Genomic DNA, 19364 nt, shown 5'->3' with positions numbered 1-19364 from the left:
CGTTTCCCTTTGTGTCTCACAACACAAGGGGGCAGTCACAGCCTGCCCTCTAAAGACAACTCTCTTCCTCCACACAAAACTACAAGCACCTAATAACACACACACCATTCACTCAAAAATTTTAAAATCATCATGGCGACTCCTACACCAGTCTCGGAGTCCCCATCTGGGGAGGGAACCATAAATGTCTCCAGGTCGGACTGCCTTTCTGTCGACGACCCTAAGTGTCTTGACACCCCCCTCAACTTTTTCTTAATTAACTTCTGCAACATTCGCGGTCTAAGATCTAATTTTCAATCTGTAGAACACCACCTCTCCTCTTCTAAACCTCCTCATCTTTTCCTCACTGAAGCTCAGGTGTCTGAGGCAACTGACAGTAGCCCCTTTTCTGTTCCCTCCTACTTTCTCTATCCTCATTTTCGATCCAAAGCTGGATGCTGCGTTTATGTGCGCAATGACTTAACCTGCTCCCGTGCCCACGCTCTTGCATCTTCCGAGTTTTCCACCATCTGGCTACGACTACAGAGTCATTCTCATACTAAATTTATCTGTGCTGTATACCTCTCACCTAACTCCTCTGACTATAAGAAATTCTTTGACTACTTAACTTCCAAAGTGGAGCACATTCTGACCCCCTTACCTTTTGCAGAGATCTCCATTCTTGGAGACTTCAATGTTCACCACTAGCTTTGGCTTTCCTCTCCCTTCACTGACCATCCTGGTGAACTAGCCTACAACTTTGCTATCCTCCATGACCTAGAGCAATTGGTGCAACACCCTACTCGTACTCCTGACCGTCTTGGAGATACGCCCAACATTCTTGACCTTTTCCTAACCTCTAATTCTTCTGGTTATGCTGTCACCCTTTCTTCTCCGTTGGGCTCCTCTGATCACAGTCTCATACTCGTATCTTTATCTTGTCCTATCGCTCCAATCCCTCCTCAGGATCCCCCTAAGCGAAGGTGCCTCTGGCGTTTTGCATCTGCTAGTTGGGGGCCCTGAGGAGGTATTTTGCTGATTTTCCTTGGAATGACTACTGCTTCCGTGTCAGAGACCCGTCTTTGTGTGCTGAGTGCATAACAGAGGTGATAGTGTCTGGCATGGAGGCATACATTCCTCACTCTTTTTCTCGTCCTAAACCTTCTAAACCTTGGTTTAACACAGCTTGTTCTCGTGCTGTACATGATAGAGAGGTGGCCCACAAAAGGTACTTAAGCCTTCCATCACCAGAATCTCATGCACTTTATATTTCTGCACGGAACCATGCCAAGTCTGTTTTCCAACTAGCCAAAAACTCCTTCATTAACAGAAAATGTCAAAACCTTTCAAGATCTAACTCCCCTCGTGATTTCTGGCATCTAGCCAAAAATATCTCCAATAACTTTGCTGCTTCTTCTTTCCCTCCTCTATTTCAACCAGATGGCACCACTGCTATCACATCTATTTCTAAAGCTGAACTCTTCGCTCAAACCTTTGCTAGAAACTACCTTGGACGATTCTGGACTTGTTCCTCCCTCTCCTCCACCCTCTGACTACTTCATGCCACGTATTAAAATTCTTCGCAATGATGTTTTCCATGCCCTCGCTGGCCTAAACCCTCGGAAGGCTTATGGACCTGATGGAGTCCCTCCTATTGTTCTCCGAAACTGTGCCTCCGTGCTTGCACCTTGCCTAGTCAAACTCTTTCAGCTCTGTCTGTCAACATCTACCTTTCCTTCTTGCTGGAAGTTTGCCTACATTCAACCTGTTCCTAAAAAGGGTGACCGTTCTAATCCCTCAAATTACCGTCCTATTGCTTTAATTTCCTGCCTATCTAATTTTTTTTAATCTATCCTCAACAGGAAGATTCTTAAACATTTATCACTTCACAACCTTCTATCTGATCGCCAGTATGGGTTCCGTCAAGGCCGCTCTACTGGTGATCTGGCTTTCCTTACTGAGTCTTGGTCATCCTCTTTTAGAGATTTTGGTGAAACTTTTGCTGTTGCCTTGGACATATCAAAAGCTTTTGATAGAGTCTGGCACAAAGCTTTGATTTCCAAACTACCCTCCTACGGTTTCTATCCTTCTCTCTGTAACTTCATCTCAAGTTTCCTTTCTGACCGTTCTATTGCTGCTGTGGTAGACGGTCACTGTTCTTCTAAATCTATTAACAGTGGTGTTTCTCAGGGTTCCGTCCTGTCACCCACTCTCTTCTTATTATTCATTAATGATCTTCTAAACCAAACTTCTTGTCCTATCCACTCCTACGCTGATGATACCACCCTGCACTTTTCCACGTCTTTTCATAGACGTCCAACCCTTCAGGAGGTAAACATATCACGCAGGGAAGCCACAGAACGCTTGACTTCTGATCTTTCTAAAATTTCTGATTGGGGCAGAGCAAACTTGATATTGTTCAATGCCTCAAAAACTCAATTCCTCCATCTGTCAACTCGACACAACCTTCCAGACAACTATCCCCTCTTCTTCAATGACACTCAACTGTCCCCCTCTTCTACACTGAACATCCTCGGTCTGTCCTTTACTTATAATCTGAACTGGAAACTTCACATCTCATCTCTAGCTAAAACAGCTTCTATGAAGTTAGGTGTTCTGAGATGTCTCCCCCAGTTTTTCTCACCCCCCAGCTGCTAACTCTGTACAAGGGCCTTATCCGTCCATGTATGGAGTATGCTTCACATGTCTGGGGGTGGGTTCCACTCATAGTGCTCTTCTAGACAGGGTGGAATCAAAAGCTTTTCGTCTCATCAACTCCTCTCCTCTAACTGACTGTCTTCAGCCTCTCTCTCACCGCCGCAATGTTGCATATCTAGCTGTCTTCTACTGCTATTTTCATGCTAACTGCTCTTCTGATCTCGCTAACTGCATGCCTCCCCTCCTTCCGCGGCCTCGCTGCACAAGACTTTCTTCTTTCTCTCATCCCTATTCTGTCCGCCTCTCTAACGCAAGAGTTAACCAGTATTCTCAATCATTCATCCCTTTTTCTGGTAAACTCTGGAACTCCTTGCCTGCTTCTGTATTTCCACCTTCCTATGACTTGAATTCCTTCAAGAGGGAGGTTTCAAGACACTTATTCATCAATTTTTGACCACTGCTTTGACCCTTTTATGGGACTGGCATTTCAGTGGGCATATTTTTTTTATTGGATTTTTGTTGCTCTTGGCCAGTGTCCTTCCTACATAAAAAGAAAAGAAAGAGCCTTAAAACAGAGCGGGCATTTAAACACGAGAGAACCACTGAAAAATAAAGTACCCATTCGAAATCGAGGTATCAGACATCCCAGGGAACACCTTGAGGAACAGAGCGCCTGCAAAGATAGAGAGGCCACTGAAAAGAGAACTTCTTTAAAAATCCCTCGCTATCAATCCAATCCCTCAAGATAAAGATGCAGGATAGAGAAAGATGAGCGCCTTAAAATAGAAGACTCCTTGATTCTTGAATAGAGAAAATCTTTACCAATAGCAACACCAGCGTTAGAGGTTGAGATCCCCTTAAAAACCGAGATAGAGCTAGAATTAGAGCACCTTAGAAATCGAGATCCCCTAAAAAAAAAAAAAAAAAAACTCTGAAATCGAATCCCTTAAATAGAGAGGATAGCATCTTCAGGAGCAAAGTACCCGCAAAGACAGAGCCCTTAAAATAGAAAGCGTGTCCTTACAAACAGAGAGCCTATTATAATCATATAATAGAAAGAATGCCCTTAAGAGTAGAGAACCCCTTGAAAACAGACGACAGGACATTTAGAACCAGAGCACCTGCAGTGAGAGAGAGAGAGAGAGGGGCCCTTGAAATACAGAACTCCCCTTAAGATAGAAAAAGAGCGCCCTTACAGATAGAGAGTCCCTTAAAACAGAAAAAAGAGCAGCCCAGCAATAGAGAATCCCTTCAAAACAGGACAGCGAACCTTCAGAGATAGAGCCCTTCAAAAATGAAATCGGAAAGCCCTTTTAAAAGTAGAGAGCGCCTTTCTACATAGAGCCTCTTAAAATAGTAAGAATACCCACAATAATAAAGACCATCCCGAAAACAAAGAGCAGAACCCTTGAAAGAGACCAACCCTAAAAGATAAAGCGAGACCCCTGAAATAGAGATTCTCCCCTAAAACTCCCCACTTTCAGATACAGGAGCTCTTTAAAAATACAGATAGCGTTCAAACAATAAAGACTACCCCAAAATAGAGAGCAGAACCCTTAAAAATAAAGCATCCTGGAAGACACAGAGAGAGAGCCCTTTTAAAATATAATTGGAAGGCCCTTTAAACTACATACAGAGCGCCCTTATAGAAATAGAGCGTCTCAGCAATAAAGACTACCCAAAAAAAGAGGACAGAACCCTTAGAAAAAGATCACCTGCAGACACACAGAGAGTCCTTTAAAAATACAATTGGAAGGCTCTTTAAACTGAAAAAGAGTAAAAAAAAGAGCGTCTCCATCCATCAAGGCAACCCACAAAACAGAGGCCAAATATGCCATAGAAACAGAGTAGCCCTTGGAATAGAGGAGAACCCCCTTAAAACTCCCCACTTTCTCTGCCACACTCAGTCGCCCTCACTCACCCGGGGCGGAAGTGTTCGCCATTTTGAGGTGTCCACTTTAACCTTCTTTTCCCCGGATTTCCTGACTCCTTCAGCCTCGCCTGCACCCTAGACCAGCGAGGGAAGCACAGAGGTGAGTACAGAACTTGGGGTAAGAGGAAAATTGTCAGGGAAAATAGGGGAAAAAAAGGATTTGTGTGAAGTATTTGTTTACTCGCGATAGGAAGGTGTTTATTTTCCGTTATTTTCACCGTTATTTGAAGGAGCTTTCGGTTCCTTTCCGTGTCTGTACATGCAGGAAGGTTACGCCTATGACCCTGCACCTTCAGATCTAGATTTTGGGAGAAGGAAATTGGGGAAAATGGGAAAAAATTACAAAACTTTTCCATTATGGGGTCAGAGAGATCAGCTGATTCCTGGCCCTCATTGAGTCTTTTGATAACTCTGCGGATTAAATGACAAGAAAACTCCACAATCGGTCCCTTGACTCTTTAACTAGCCATTAAAAGCTTCGGAAAACAGGAGATTCTTGTGATCAGCTGATTTCTTCACCTGATGGAGTCTTTTGATAACTTATCTGACTAAATAACAAGACAGTTCCCTAATTGATCCCTTGACTCACTAATGAGCCCACAGACTCCTCGAGAAAGCTCACAGACTCCTTAAAAAAAAAAAAAAAAAGCAATTCCAGTTCAGGGTCATTGGAATCAGCTGATAATTTGACCTGGGAATGACTCATAAGTGACTGACTGACTCACCGACTCACGCACTCCTGGACTGACTCAGGGTGTGTTAGGGTGGGTGATATTAACTCCCCAGTCCTTAAGGTGACTTAAAATGGTCTTAAAACATAAGAAATTGAAAGTATCAGAGTTTATTGTGTTTAAATCCCAAATGAGATATGATTTTGCGGTTTTCTCACAGATCGTGGTGTTGTAGGGAATTTCAAGGGTTTCCACAGATGTTCTTGATAGATATCTGGTGTTTGAAATACTCGTAGGCTTTTAAAGAACACCGAAAAGACCACAAACTTAAAAATACCTCAGTAACCAACCATTTAATCACCTAGAAATACATCTTAAGCCTCCTGTATCAGATTTAAGGGGTTTTAAGGATATAAGGGAAATTCTAAGGGGTGGAAGGGTGACTCGTGTGTTCAGGGGGTGGTGTGTGGTGTGCTGGAGTGGTGACTGACTCAGAGTAGCAGGTAATGACGACGCAAGTATAGGGAGTGACTGACTTAAGGGGTGACTCTCCTAAATCTTGCCTGGGGGAAGAAGAGGAGTAACAGGAGTTTGTGCGGTGCTGGGAATGTGTCAGGGAAATTTGTAGTTGTAGATGTGGTTATTGTTATTACTGCTACTGTTACTACGTCTGTTACTGCTACTGTGTAAGGGATGACTGCTGTAAATCTTGTCTGGGGAAGAAGGGGAGTAGCGGGAGTTTGTGAGATGTTGGGAATGTGTCATAGGGATTTGTAGTAGTAGATATTGGTTACTACTATTATTACTGCTATTGCTACTACTATTATTGGGATATTTAAAGGGGTGACTGCTGTAAATCTTGCCCAGGGAAGGAGAAAGTGGCAGTTTTGTACCACCACCAGTACCAGTATTCTGATTAATCTTTTCTAATTGGATAACTTACTTAGATCACCCAGGTTAGCTTTGGTGTATGGGAGGAAGTGAAGACGACAGACAAAAATAAAGATAATGAGAATGAGGAGGAGGAGGTTGTTGAAGTTAATAAGAACAAACTAAATGGAGGGGAAGAGGGTGGTGGGGTAAGGTGGGGGAGGAAAGAGAAGGAAATGCGTGGCCCTGACTTCCTATTAGAGATGTGTTGGGGTGCGGGGGGGGGTTGGTGGGATGCTATGGGTGGTGGAGGGTGTGGCAGGGACAGGAAGGAGGGGTGTGAGTGTGCCCAGCAGGAAGTAAGGTGTGGCCATGAGGAACCAACCGTGTGACTCATAAGGTACTCCTGCAGATAAGGGCTGTGTTTGGAATGCTTTGTTCTCCTATCACAGTTATTCTCAGAGACCACAGAAGTGATTAGCTGTGTTCTCATGATTGTTTCTCTCTCTCTCTCTCTCTCTCTCTCTCTCTCTCTCTCTCTCTCTCTCTCTCTCTCTCTCTCTCTCTCTCTCTCTCTCTCTCTCTCTCTCTCTCTCTCTCTCTCTCTCTCTCATTGATTAGGGCTGTGTTTGAAATGCGTGTTTTCTGGGTCCTTATAGGTGTTTCTGTTCATTCATAAGGGCTGCGTTTGGAATGTTTTGTATTTTTAAGTTCTCATGGGTGTTTCTCAATGTCATAAGGCCTGTGTGTTTGACATGCTGAGTCTTTGTTCATTCATTAGGGCTGTGTTTGGAATGCTGTGTTTCTGGCTTCTTATGTGTGTTTTTTTCTCAATGATAAGGGCTGTGTGTCTGGATTGCTTTATTCTCCCATCAGCAGTGTTCTCAGAAGCCACAGAGATGATTAGTTGGGTGTCTGATTGATAACTTCTACTAGAGGGTGTTGAAAGCAGCCAAGATAAGATGCTGAGCTGCTGAGGAACATGTACAATCTAATGTGTTCACTGATTGTTTGTCACAAGACACTGCAAGGCATATGAGTGTGGGTTATCTGGTTTCCCAGTGCATATCTTACATAGTCCAAGTATTTTTATGGTACTGATGTAATTACTTTGATTAGACAGTTGTAAATTATCCATGAAATTTCACAGGAACCATCTCAAGTAACCATTGAACTTTCATAACACTCAACAAATTTCCCAGAGCAATTATAAAACACCGCTGTTAACTATCTGACATCCCTGAAACTCCCCAGGAAGTGACTCATAAGTGGCCCACCAAACTCCTTAACATGTCAGAACCATCGTAGAACTGCCCAAGAATGATCTCAAACACCCACAAAACATCCCCCCCAAATCCCTAAGCTACCATAGATCAAGGAAGTGACTCATAAATGACCCATCAGGCTCCTTAACATGCCAAAAACATCCTAGAAATGTCCTAGAAACATCTTAAACACCCACAAAGCTCCCAAATCCCTCATTAAGCCGCCATAGGTCAAGGTGCAGGCCCATATGCAGCAAGGTGTCGTGAGTAAGGTGTGGCCAAAAGTCAAGGTGTGTCCCTGAGTGGCTGCCAGTAAGTCAAGGACAGGCAGCCACCACCACACTCACCCACTTATCTCCTCACTCCTCCCCCTCTGCTTCACATTCAGGAGTAATCACAAGGAAGGGACACCGTGGCCCTCTACAGGTACTGCCTCGTGAATAATAACGTTCTCCTTGTATCCTGTGTACCTATGAATGGTGCCCCAGTGTGCCAAGACATTGCCCTGTTGAGCTCAGTGCCATCAGTGTGTATCTGAGTCCAGTGGGTTTTGCCAGTTACTACCACAAGGAAGATAAGGAAGGCATGTGTAGTGTTTTGTGTTGTTCATTCGCTGTGTATTCTTGGTGGAAGTTCGTGATTTTGTGTTTTCTTTGTACGTTTGGTGCCATTTTATTAAGACTGAGAAAATGACCTGGAAGTTTGAAAAAATTGACAAAAACAAAAGAAAGTGTGGAAATTGTGGAAAAAGAATAGTGTGGTGTTATATCATTAATGGTTAAGTTTGTGATTCTTGTTTGTGTGTATTTAGATCATGTCCTAGATGCCAGTAAAAGAAGGAAGGAGTGGAAGTTACAACACAGTGGGTAAAGACGTGTGGACATATTCCTGAGTCCCTTCAGTGACTTGGCAATGCACTATTCAAGTTATAGGAATAGTGTACAAGTTTGTAGGCTTGAAGTGCTATATGTGAAGTGTGGCCTGTTAGGGTAAAGAAGAAGTGTATGAAAAGTGTTCCTGATTCTCTGAAGTGTCTTGGGTAAATGTTATTCAAGATCCAGGCATTCAGTGCATGAGAAATTGGGTTTGAAATGGTACATAGAAGGTGTGTATATGTTAGGATAAAGAAAAAACTGTATGAAGAACATTCCTGATTCACCAAAGTGTCTTGGGTGAGCTTTATACAAGATTCAGTAAGTCAGTACATAAGAAATTAGCTTTTAAGTGCTACACAGCAAACAAAATGCAGAAAGTGTCAAAATAGTGAAGAAATTAATATGTAAAAGAAACATTTATGAACCTCTTCAAGTATCTGACTAATCAGTATTGAAGATATACTAGTCATACAGTTTACAAGATAGTACATTTTAAGTTCTATCTAAATAAAATGCAGAACATATCAAAACAGTGAAGAAAATGAATGTAGGAAGAACATTTCTGAACCTCTTATGTGCCTGGCTCTTTGGTATTCAAGATATAGTCATACGGTTTACAAGATGGCATGTTTTAACCACCATCTAAATAAAATGCAGAAAGTATCAAGACAGTGGGGAAGATAAAGGAAAAATAAATGTTTGGAGGTGATTTTTGAACTTGTTGAAGTGCCTAGCTTTTTTGGCATTCAAGATATAATTGCACATTTACAAGTAACACATTTAAAGTACTAAATAAAATGCAGAATGTATCAAAACAGTGGAGGAAGTAACTGCAGGGAGAGAATTTCTGAGCCTCCATAGTGCCGTGGCTGCCGGGTATTCAAGATGTAGTGATATGGTATACAAGGCACCAATATACACACATGCCTGACAGTGAGGCCCTCAGTGCTGTGCCAAGAAGTGAAGGTGGCGCGAAGTGATGCAGATTTGCTTCTCTATTAGTGTCTGAAGTTGATATGTTCCATCTCATTGAACAAGCTTTTTGAAATTGTGATTAGGAAGCTTAGTGAATAAATTCATACTTTTTTTTTCCTTAGAGAGTGGAGTTAAATATATAGCATTATTTTCAAGACTACATGATTACTGAAGAGAGAGAATACTAGCTTATTTTTGTATCTTCAAAGTTACAGTTATTAAAAAAGGCAGTGGCACAAGAAACAAATGGCCAGAAAGGGAGAGTAGGAGGGTACTTTATGAAAGTGTGATCAGGAAGTGCAGAAAAAAAAGTGTAGAAATACTTTAACTGTTTTCCGTAGTGAGTGAGGTTAAACGTGTGGCATTTTAAAACTTGCCTGCATCTTCCTGTTCCTTTGTCTTCATTCATGAGGCTCAGCTATGTGTGGATTCTTTGTTTACATTTGGAGCACGGTGAAAATGTGTATGTCAGGAGCAGGATGGACAGAAAAGAAAAAAAAAGAATAACAGTTTGTTTCTTTTTGTATTTTCAAGGTTATATAATCATCAGAGAGGCTGTAACACAAGAAATTATTGTCCTAAAGAGATAATAGTATGTTATTTTTGTATTTTTAAGGGTACACAACTATAGAAGAGGCTGCAGTACAAGAAGCAAATGTCCTAAAGAGAAAAGATGTTATTTTTGTATTTTCAAGGCTTCATTATTATCAAAGAAGCTGCAGCACAAGAAATTATTGTCCTAAAGAGAGAATATGTTATTTCTATATTCTCAAGACTACATAGTTATTTCAAAGACTACCATAAGTAATAAGTGTCCAAAAATCAAGGATATAAGATTATTTTTTTATATTTTTGAGACTACAGAACTGGTTAAGAGACAAGTACAGTAAAGATGCATTAAAACTGTTGGTGATTATGGAGAAAAAATAATTAGTGGTAGTTTCATAGTAGTTTCATACACTGTTACCCCCTTGTCTTCATAAAGCTCTCACTATTGTATTCTAATATTGAAAGTCTTGGAGGGCAACTGTTCATTAAGCTCTCTCTATTCTGTTCTAACACTATTATAGAAAGCCTTGGGGATGTTCTGTACCTGGTTGATGGTGAGAAAATACAGTAAGGCTCACTGCTAGATTATTTTTTTATAATCTATAACTCTTCAGACCATTTTTCATATTACAGTCACATCTCTGTTTCTTTAGCCTAGAGAATACAAAACTAACTCTTATTTTCTCTCTCTCTCTCTCTCTCTCTCTCTCTCTCTCTCTCTGTGTTTGTGTCATGCAAACTAATCTTTGTCATTTCTTATCATCAAGAAAAGACAGTCACATTAGTAAAGGAGTTAAGATAAAAAGAGTATAAATGGTTATTGAGTAGTAGTAGTAGTAGTAGTACCTGTACCTGTCAGTAGTACTGACCTTGGCAGTACTAGTCTTTGTTGATTTTATACCAAGACCTGCCGTGGTGTTGGCTGTGAGGCGTGACAGCAGCATAGCAGGTGTTAAAGTGTGTTAGTGTGTGACTGGCTGGCTGGCTGGCTGGGGTGGGTGGGATAGGAATGTGTGTGTGTGTGTGTGTGTGTAGATTTAATATGAAGGCTGTGTTGTTTTCATAATCTACTCTGATAATGTTAAAAGTCAAGTGTGTGTGTATGTTTGTGCTTACCCAGTTGTGATATACAGGAAATGAGATGTGCCCATGTCATGTGTCTGTCAGTCTGTATGTCCTTATGAGTGTGCGTGTGTGTGTGTTTAGTCAGTAGAGGAGAAACATCATAACCATCTCCTCTGTCAGCCTCCACTTCCACTCTAACACTTAAATAGGTTGCTCTCCATCACTCCCCAGCATTAAGGTAAGGCACAGCATGGGGCCCAAGGCTAGACCATAGAGGCAGGCATGTGATGCGAGTACTGAGCAACTTTCACTCCAGGATATAGCATATTGTGACTTGCCCATGTAGGAGACATGAATACTGATCTCTTGGGTACTGGTGCCTTAGCTGGTGAGAAGAGAGGAACTTAAGAAAATGAGAGGCATTTAAGTTATTTTAAAGAATAGAAACTAAGGAAATAAGGGGCATTTGAGTGTTTTAAACTTATTCTGTAATATATTGTGACTTGACAGTGTAGGAAATGTGAAAAGAGATCTATTGGGCACTGGTGTCTTAGCTGGTGAGAAAAGTAACTAAGGAAATAAGAAGTATTTGAATATTTTAGACTTATTGTCTAATATTGTCTAGTGGTGTAAAGACCTCTTGGATAGTGGTGCCTCAGCTCTTGATAAGAATATAAGAACCTCAGAAAAATAAGGAGACTGGAGATTCCTTGTTGATTTACATAAAGTGTCTTCATATTCAAAACAACATTGACCATCATCAATAAATTTATCCAATATTATCTTGAAACTATTTATCATTTGAAAACACCAGTGATGTAGAAATAAGTAAACACCAAGAGGAAATGTAAAGAAACAAATGTAAAAGACAAAGCACCCAAGTTATTATTCAGCTTTTTTTTTTTTTTAATTACTGATATATAACAGAGATGATTGAAAATACCAGTGATGTATACATAAGTAAACACTGCCAGAAACACACAGGAAATATCAAGAAACATATGTAAGAAAAGAAAAAAAACACCCCAGTTATCATATCATCTTATCATTGAGCTCCATGACAAACAATGACACACATTCGCTGGCAAACAGACAGACAGACAGACAGTGCATGTGCGTCTCTTCCTGATTTAGGCCATAGAAGCTTCCCTGTGGAGGCTTGTATATTGTGTGGAAGTGAAGAAGAGAATGCGTCATAAAGGATTTTCTCGTTCTTTGGGGTTAATCCACTTTGGCGGCACTTGGCAGGCTTGACCAATGGGATGAAGGGCATGTGGCTCTGCTGACAGGACACATCCTTCTCCCTTCCTTCCCAAGACTCTGTGACTCAGTGCCAGATCCTGCCCATACCTTTGGCTTCTGAGTGTTAGGGAGGGGTGTGTTTGGGTGTGTTGGGTGTGTTGGTGGGCTTGTGTTTTGGCTGTGCTGTGGAAATGCTTGTTTATTTAGATAGGTTAGGTTAGGTTTAGTTAAGTGTTTTTTGATGTCTTGGTTAGGTAGTGATGGATTGGTTAGGTTAGGTATTTTGTTTACGTTTGGTTAGGTTAGGTTTGGTTAAATTAGGTTAGGGTAGGTTTGGTTAGGTCAGCTCAAGTTAAGTTTGGTTAAATTAAGTTAGATTATGTTGGGTTTGGTTAGGTATTTTTATATCTTAGTTAAGTAGCACAAATACCTGGATAGGTTAGGTTAGGCAAGGTTGGTTTGATCAGGTTAGGTTAGGTAGGTAGGTGTCGTGGTTAGACGCTCAGTCACTTCCTTATCTGATCTGTGTGGTTGCATTAGGTAAGGAGAGGGAAGGCAACAGGAAGTATTTTGGTGTCTTGTTTAGTCAGCACAAATACTTTTCTTTATCTGGATAAGTTAGCTCAGAATAGATAATATGTTTTGGTACCTGGCCAGGCAAGGTAAATAGTTTTCCTGCAAGATGACAATACAACATTGATCAAACAAAAAATTAACATTGCACATATATGTAAATACTGATCATATGTGTTGTGTTGGGCAGGCAGTGCAAATATGTTCTTCTATTTGGATGGTGAGTAATATTGTGTAGGAAAGTAACTGTTGCATATATTAATATCTATATGTATATCTATCAATCTACTGTTATATGTGTTTGTTTACTTATCTATTTATCTTCTTGCATTTATGTATCTATCTATTTGTCCATGTATCTATTAATCTACTTGCATTTATATATCTTAGTGTCTTTGTCTCTTCACACACACACACTCACACACTAAGGAACATTCACCACCATGAAAATACCAAAGAGGCAAAAAGGATAAAGGCAAATAGATAATGTACTTCAAATTGGGCATGATTTTTATCCTTGCTATCTCTGAATCACCTTCTGTTGCTTTGTTTTCTTGTGTAATCTTAGGTATTGTGTATAAGAGAGAGAGAGAGAGAGAGAGAGAGAGAGAGAGAGAGAGAGATATCGCATGAAGATTTATGATCCTTGCATGTAGCTATTCAAACTTTCCCCCTGTGATCTGCAATTGATTATCCTGCAGGCTGGAGATACATACCTGGTGGGAATGCATTGTCTAGTGGTGTGCTGCGACTCACAGCCAGTAACACCTAGGTTTGTATTTGCTAACACTGCAGGGGTTTTATCTTATTTGTAGCAGGGAGTAGTGGAAGTTGTCAAGATTTTCAAGGGTGTTTTTTTGATTCTGTGTTGATAGTTTAGCAAGGTCTAGTGGGGGTTATTGGGGTCTTAAGGGTGTTTTCATGATTTTATTTCATGATTTTATTGGTAGTTTAGCAAGGTCTAGTGGAAGTTATTGGTTTTAAGGGTGTTTTCATGATTCTAGTGGTTGTTTAACAGGCTTCATTGGAAGTTATTGGAGTTTTCAAGAGTCTTCATGATTCTAATGATTATTTGAAAAGAATTCAGCATCATCAATATAAAAAAACATGTATGGAAACTCAACTAATCATGTTTTTGGTCCCAGAAACAGTTCTGATGAGAGGAAACAAAGCATTTTAGAACATGACCCCTAATGCATACCTAACCCCAACTCTTACACTTAGCCAAATTCTCTTCCTTACCCGGTTAATCTTGTATTAATTAGTGTCCTGCATAATGTGTGCCAATACCCAACAAAAGTGGGCCATGTGCCTGGCTCAGAAACCAAAGAAGGTGTGTGTGAATGTGTGTGTGTGTGTGTGGAGGGAGGGAAGCCACACTAGTGAGAGGGAGGGAGGAGTGGAATGGGGGATGAAGTGAAGGAGGAAGTAGGTGGAGACAGAGAAAAGGTGAGGCCTCAGGGAGTACAGGACAGGGCTTTGTTGTGCTACCTCACTACCTCCATCTGTTCCACACAAGTGCCGGAGTGTTGCCAAGAAAGTGCCTGAGTGTGTGAACCATTAACTGTGTGACTGTGGACTGGTGGGGTACACCTTGACTCACTGACTGCCACACTGCTGCATCCTATTGAGGTGTACAAGGGAACTGTCAAGTGGAAGCTTCTGTTGTAAGTGTAGCAGGGAGGGAGTGAGTATTTTAAAACATCACTTACTAGCTAACTTGGGTATGTGTAGTACAGTGGGCCACAAGACTGTCTCCTTCTTCTGGGGATTGATGGAGCTAAGAGTGTGAGTGATGTGTGTGTGTGTTTGTGACTGTCCCTTTCCACTGGGGGATGATGGAGATAAGAGTGTGAGTAATGTGTGTGTGTGTGTGTGTGTGTTTACTTAGTTGTATAATACAAGGGTTCGAGCAGGGGTCATAGTGTCCTGTCTCCATATCTATATTTATCCAGAATTTCCTTAAATTTATGCACGTTTGGTGCTGTAACAACCTCCTCATGTGTGTGTGTGTGTGTGTGTGTGTGTGTGTGTGTGTGTATGTGTGATGCCTTGTCTGGGCCACCCCACATGGGATTGCCAGTTTGGTGTAAAGCTTGATGTTTAGGAATTTTTGAAGGGGACTTTTTGATATATTCTTTGTTATTTATTCGAGTTTATTAATGTGTTTTGGTGAGGGTGTGTTTATGTTGATGGAATTGAGCTCTTAACACATGGCATCATTGTTTACTCCTGTGTATTAGTGATTAATTTTGTCTATATGTTCAGAAATTTAGGAAGGTCCTCATGAACTCTTAGGTGTGTTAGATTTGTATTGGTGTATGAATGTGGATTGCAAAGTATGATTTCTTGTGTATTTGTGTCTATTTTGGTCTCTTTGTGTTCAGAAATTTATGAGGGCTCTAGTGAACTCTTTGGTGTGTTCTATATTGGTGTATGAAACTGGATTTCAGAGCATGGTTTGTTCATTTGTATACTAAATATCCTGACTTGATGTATATTCTTGATGGCTATGATAGGATTCTACAGGGTAAATATCATTACCTAAACAAAATAATAAGTAAATCTAGATGAAATTTCTGTATCTGTCTGTCTTTACACCAGGCCAGCAGTCCTACATGGGGTACACACACACACACACACACACACATCATTCACAAGCAAAAGAAGACACCTCAAGAGTCCTATATAAAAACAATGATATTTTGCTATATATATGTAAAGCACCTTTTGTTGATGGTCCTTACACCAACAAAAGCTCCCTAACGTGTGTCAGTGTGTACCTATGGAATGTGTGCTTTGTGAGATGAGAATTTAGGTCAACATTGAATTTAAATATGCCAAGGACAGGAGTACTGGGAGGAAAGTGAGTGAAGAGGAATGGCTAGAAGAGTATTGAATTGTTTTTTGCTAAGAGAGAACAAAACAATAGAATTCTTTGTTTGAGTGAATGGTACTTTGATGTGTTAAATAGTGGGATTGAAATGCTTGGAATGTGAAATAGAAGGATTGAAATGTATGTATAAGATGCAAAAAAAAGAAACTGAAATGTGTTGGATATGAAATAGAAGGGTTGAAATGTATAAGATATAGAATAGAGGGATTGAAATGTGTGGGATGTTAAGTAGAAGGATTAAAATGTTTATGATCCAAAATAACAATACTGAAATGCATAAATGTGAAATTAGAGGATCACAATGCATAAGATGTGAAATTAAAGGATCAAAATGCATAGAATGTGACTGCTGTAAATCACAAAAGTAACAGCGGCAATATTCCATCCCTCTTCAGAGCACGAGTGAGTGAGCCAGACAGACAGACAGACAGACATCTCGGGGGCCACCAGGAGCCATAGTAATGAACCTGAAGTGACCCTGGATAACACCACCGACCACTAGAGCTGCTGTCGCCATCATTACCTCTTAGCCACACCACCACCACCTCCTCCTGGCCCTCCACCACTCCTTCCTAGTCCACCACCACCACCACCTCTCTCCTCATGGCCCTTCAAATGAATGTTTCGGGCATTCGCCGCAACCTCAAGAACATTGCTCACAACTACACAGATGCCCAGGTGAGTGTCTGCAGGTGCTGTTGGGAGAACTAACCTGGTATGAAATGGATGAAAAAAAGAGAAAACTGGTGAATTATTTTGACTGCATAGAAAAGTGATAAAAATGTAGCCCATTTCCTCACTGATTAAGGCTAGCTGATTTTTAACCAGTCGTAATGACCCAACAAAATTGATCTCATATCCTCACTGATTAAGGCTAGCTAATTTTCAGCCAATCATGACGACCCAACAAAATTTATATAATTTCCTCACTGATTAAGGCTAACTGATTTTAAACCAGTCACAATGACCCAACAAAATTCATCACATTTTCTCACTGATTAAGGTTAGCTAATTTTCAGCCAATCACAGCAGCCCAACAAGAATCACCCCATTTCCTCACCAATCAATCACAAGCCAGCAAAATGTAGCCCATTGCTTTACTGATTACAGGTACCTAATTTTCAAACAATCACAACCCAAGAAGAATAACCCCATTTTCTCACTAAGACTAATATCCAACCAACTATAAGGTAACAAAACCACCTCATTACACAACCCTCAGATCAAAGTGCGGGAGGCCACCAGCAATGATCCGTGGGGGCCGTCGTCCACCCTCATGTCGGAGGTGGCGGACCTCACCTACAACGTGGTGGCCTTCACAGAGATCATGCAGATGATTTGGAAGCGACTCAACGATCACGGCCGCAACTGGAGGCACGTGTACAAGGCGCTGGTGCTGCTGGAGTACCTCATCAAGACTGGCAGTGAGAAGGTGAGAGGGTCGTTGTTGTCACTGTTTTGGTATGGTCAGTAAAACATGTATCTATTTATTTTTAAGAGATCTATTTTCATTATGTGTGTTCAGTCTTTCAGTTCATAATCACTAGTGTGTGTGTGTGTGTGTGTGTGTGTGTGTGTGTGTGTGTGTGTGTGTGTGTGTGTGTGTGTGTGTGTGTGTGTGTGTGTGTGTGTGTGTGTGTGTGTGTAAATCTCCTATCTAGTAAAAGTTATGTGGCTTACTTATAAAAGTGCCATCCAAACCCTTCTCTTCTCTCATCACCATGTCTGCATCTCCACACAGGTTGCGGACCAGTGCAAGGAGAACATATTTGCCATCGAGACCTTGAAGGACTTCCAGTACTTTGAGGAGAACAAAGACCAAGGCATGAATGTGCGGGAGAAGGCCAAGGCGCTAGTCACCCTACTCAAGGTCAGTGTGTGGTGGAAAGCACCTCAGCCAAATGGAAGCACTGGGGAAAGTTGAGGTGAAGCCAATCACTGGTAAAGATTAAATGTATTACCAGTAAATCAAGATGCATGAATGAGTTATGCTCTCAGAACCATTCCTTAAATAAAAATGTGTAAATTGGGATCAACCATAGGTTTGCAATTCTTTTAATTGATTGGTAAATTTCATTGTATTTAAGGTAAATTTTGAGGATTTTTCTGTTAGTGTAAATTCTACATAGATCAGGACAAAGGTGAAAATTATTATATTTTTAACTTGAAAAATTTTGTAAATTAAATGTTAGTAAATTTGAATTTCCCTAAACCTTACAGACAATTGAATCTTTACTTCATTGACATGCATGTCTAAAACCATGTCACTAAAACCTTGGACATCAAAGGACTGCCACATGTAGACTGACTGGCTTCTTGCAGCCTCTTTTTGTATTATGTTATGGCAAACTGTACTAATTTTGGACTGGCACCTTAGTGGGCCTTTTTTTCTCTCCTGTTTTGTTGCCCTTGATCATTGCCCCTCTTACATAGAAAAGTAGCAAGATTGTGCTCACATTTCTCTGGCCAACTGTGCTAATTAAAGAATAGTGAGGATAATGCTAAGCCTTGCCAAATTTTACATAATGAATAACCCTAGCATTCTGTCACAGGATGAGGAGCGCCTCCGCAATGAGCGGGTGCGCGCCCTCAAGGCCAAGGAGAGGTTTGCACAGAGTGTGTCTGGCATCGGCAGCGACAGTGTAAGTCTGACTCTGTTGCTCTGTCACGCCTCCCATTTTTTTTCCTTTTATACATTTGTTCTCTCTGTGCATTTTTAACAGTGATTACTCTTCTAATTAGACTCTGGCAGCCTCTTGCTCTTCTGTTTGTATCAAGAGAGTACACTGATTAACATGAATTTTTGGATACTTGAATTATATTGATTGTATTGAGGTCTAAAAATTTGTTGATTCACCTGTTATGATTATACTGATTAAGTTTCCATGGTGCAAATATAACTAACATAGGACAACTAATTATGATTCTATGAAAATAATGGTTTTGCTTTAGGTAATTTCAGATATAACAACTTATTATTGACATGTCATTATTTTCATTGCCAATTTTGCATATAAATGTAAATAAAAAACTTCAGAAAATAATCTGGATGAATATTGTTAAAAGATGGCTAATATAAAGACAGGTTCAGATATAACAAGTTCCTATTGGCACATAATTACTCTCGGTTGCTCACACGTGGGAAAATTACTAACAACCACAAGGCAGATTTCTGTTCTGCACATATTGGGTGGGCACTCATGGGGGCAACTGCATGTGATCCAGTGCAGCACAACAGATGGGGGTACTAAATATTCATAACCCACTGGTAATGCATAACAGGTGGATTGGTGTGTAGACAAGAGAGCAGCAGGAGGCTGTGTTTGTATGGCCCAATAGTAATTCTCTTGGTATACATTTACTATAACACAACTCATCACTCTCCACTGTGTCGGCTTTTATTGACTCTAACCGATTGTTTCTGGCCTGTGTCTTGTGGCTCCCCAAACACAGCTGCCCGGGCACCGTCTTCCTAATGTTCCTCCTGCTCTTGTTGACTGTTGCTGGGAGACTCGGCACCCCTAGGCATGCCACACAGCCCAGCAACCCACAGGGGACTTGGACTTTGGTTGAGGTCACACTTATTTCCTATGCCACTCTTTGATCGGGTTTTTGGTGAAGGGAAGACAAAGGGAGATAGGAAGTTTTGTCTTGTGCCTTCAGGTCTCTCTCAGTTATTTAGTGTTATTTTTCATCAGATATTTGATGGTGTCATGAGGCCTCAGCTCCTCAGTCATGTCCACTATCAGATGTCAGGTGCAGGGGAGATAGTTTTGCTCTGTGTCTTGTCACTTAATTGATGAGTGTCAATAT

General features: G+C 40.9%; 1 protein-coding gene across 32 annotated transcripts in view; it reads left to right on the top strand.

Moving 5' to 3' along the window:
- The first annotated feature begins 4540 nt into the window (after nucleotides 1-4540).
- Nucleotides 4541-19364, top strand: part of LOC135090246 (epsin-1-like) — a 32038-nt gene continuing 17214 nt past the window's right edge. For 22 of the 32 annotated variants that reach the window (XM_063986842.1, XM_063986826.1, XM_063986840.1 and 19 more), the window contains exons 1-5: nucleotides 4541-4670; nucleotides 15947-16229; nucleotides 16774-16983; nucleotides 17293-17421; nucleotides 18104-18193. In XM_063986842.1, the coding sequence (XP_063842912.1) occupies nucleotides 16155-16229; nucleotides 16774-16983; nucleotides 17293-17421; nucleotides 18104-18193 (504 nt within the window). In that variant the 5' untranslated portion in view covers nucleotides 4541-4670; nucleotides 15947-16154. Of the gene's footprint in view, nucleotides 4689-7644; nucleotides 7803-10922; nucleotides 11079-13356; nucleotides 13428-14103; nucleotides 14343-15946; nucleotides 16230-16773; nucleotides 16984-17292; nucleotides 17422-18103; nucleotides 18194-19364 lie in introns of those variants that run through there. The other 10 variants (XM_063986812.1, XM_063986815.1, XM_063986813.1 and 7 more) reach the window with 10 other exon arrangements.

This window comes from Scylla paramamosain, chromosome 34 (assembly GCF_035594125.1).
Source record: "Scylla paramamosain isolate STU-SP2022 chromosome 34, ASM3559412v1, whole genome shotgun sequence".
Lineage (NCBI taxonomy): Eukaryota > Metazoa > Arthropoda > Malacostraca > Decapoda > Portunidae > Scylla > Scylla paramamosain.
This window is presented reverse-complemented; position numbering and strand designations above follow the sequence as displayed.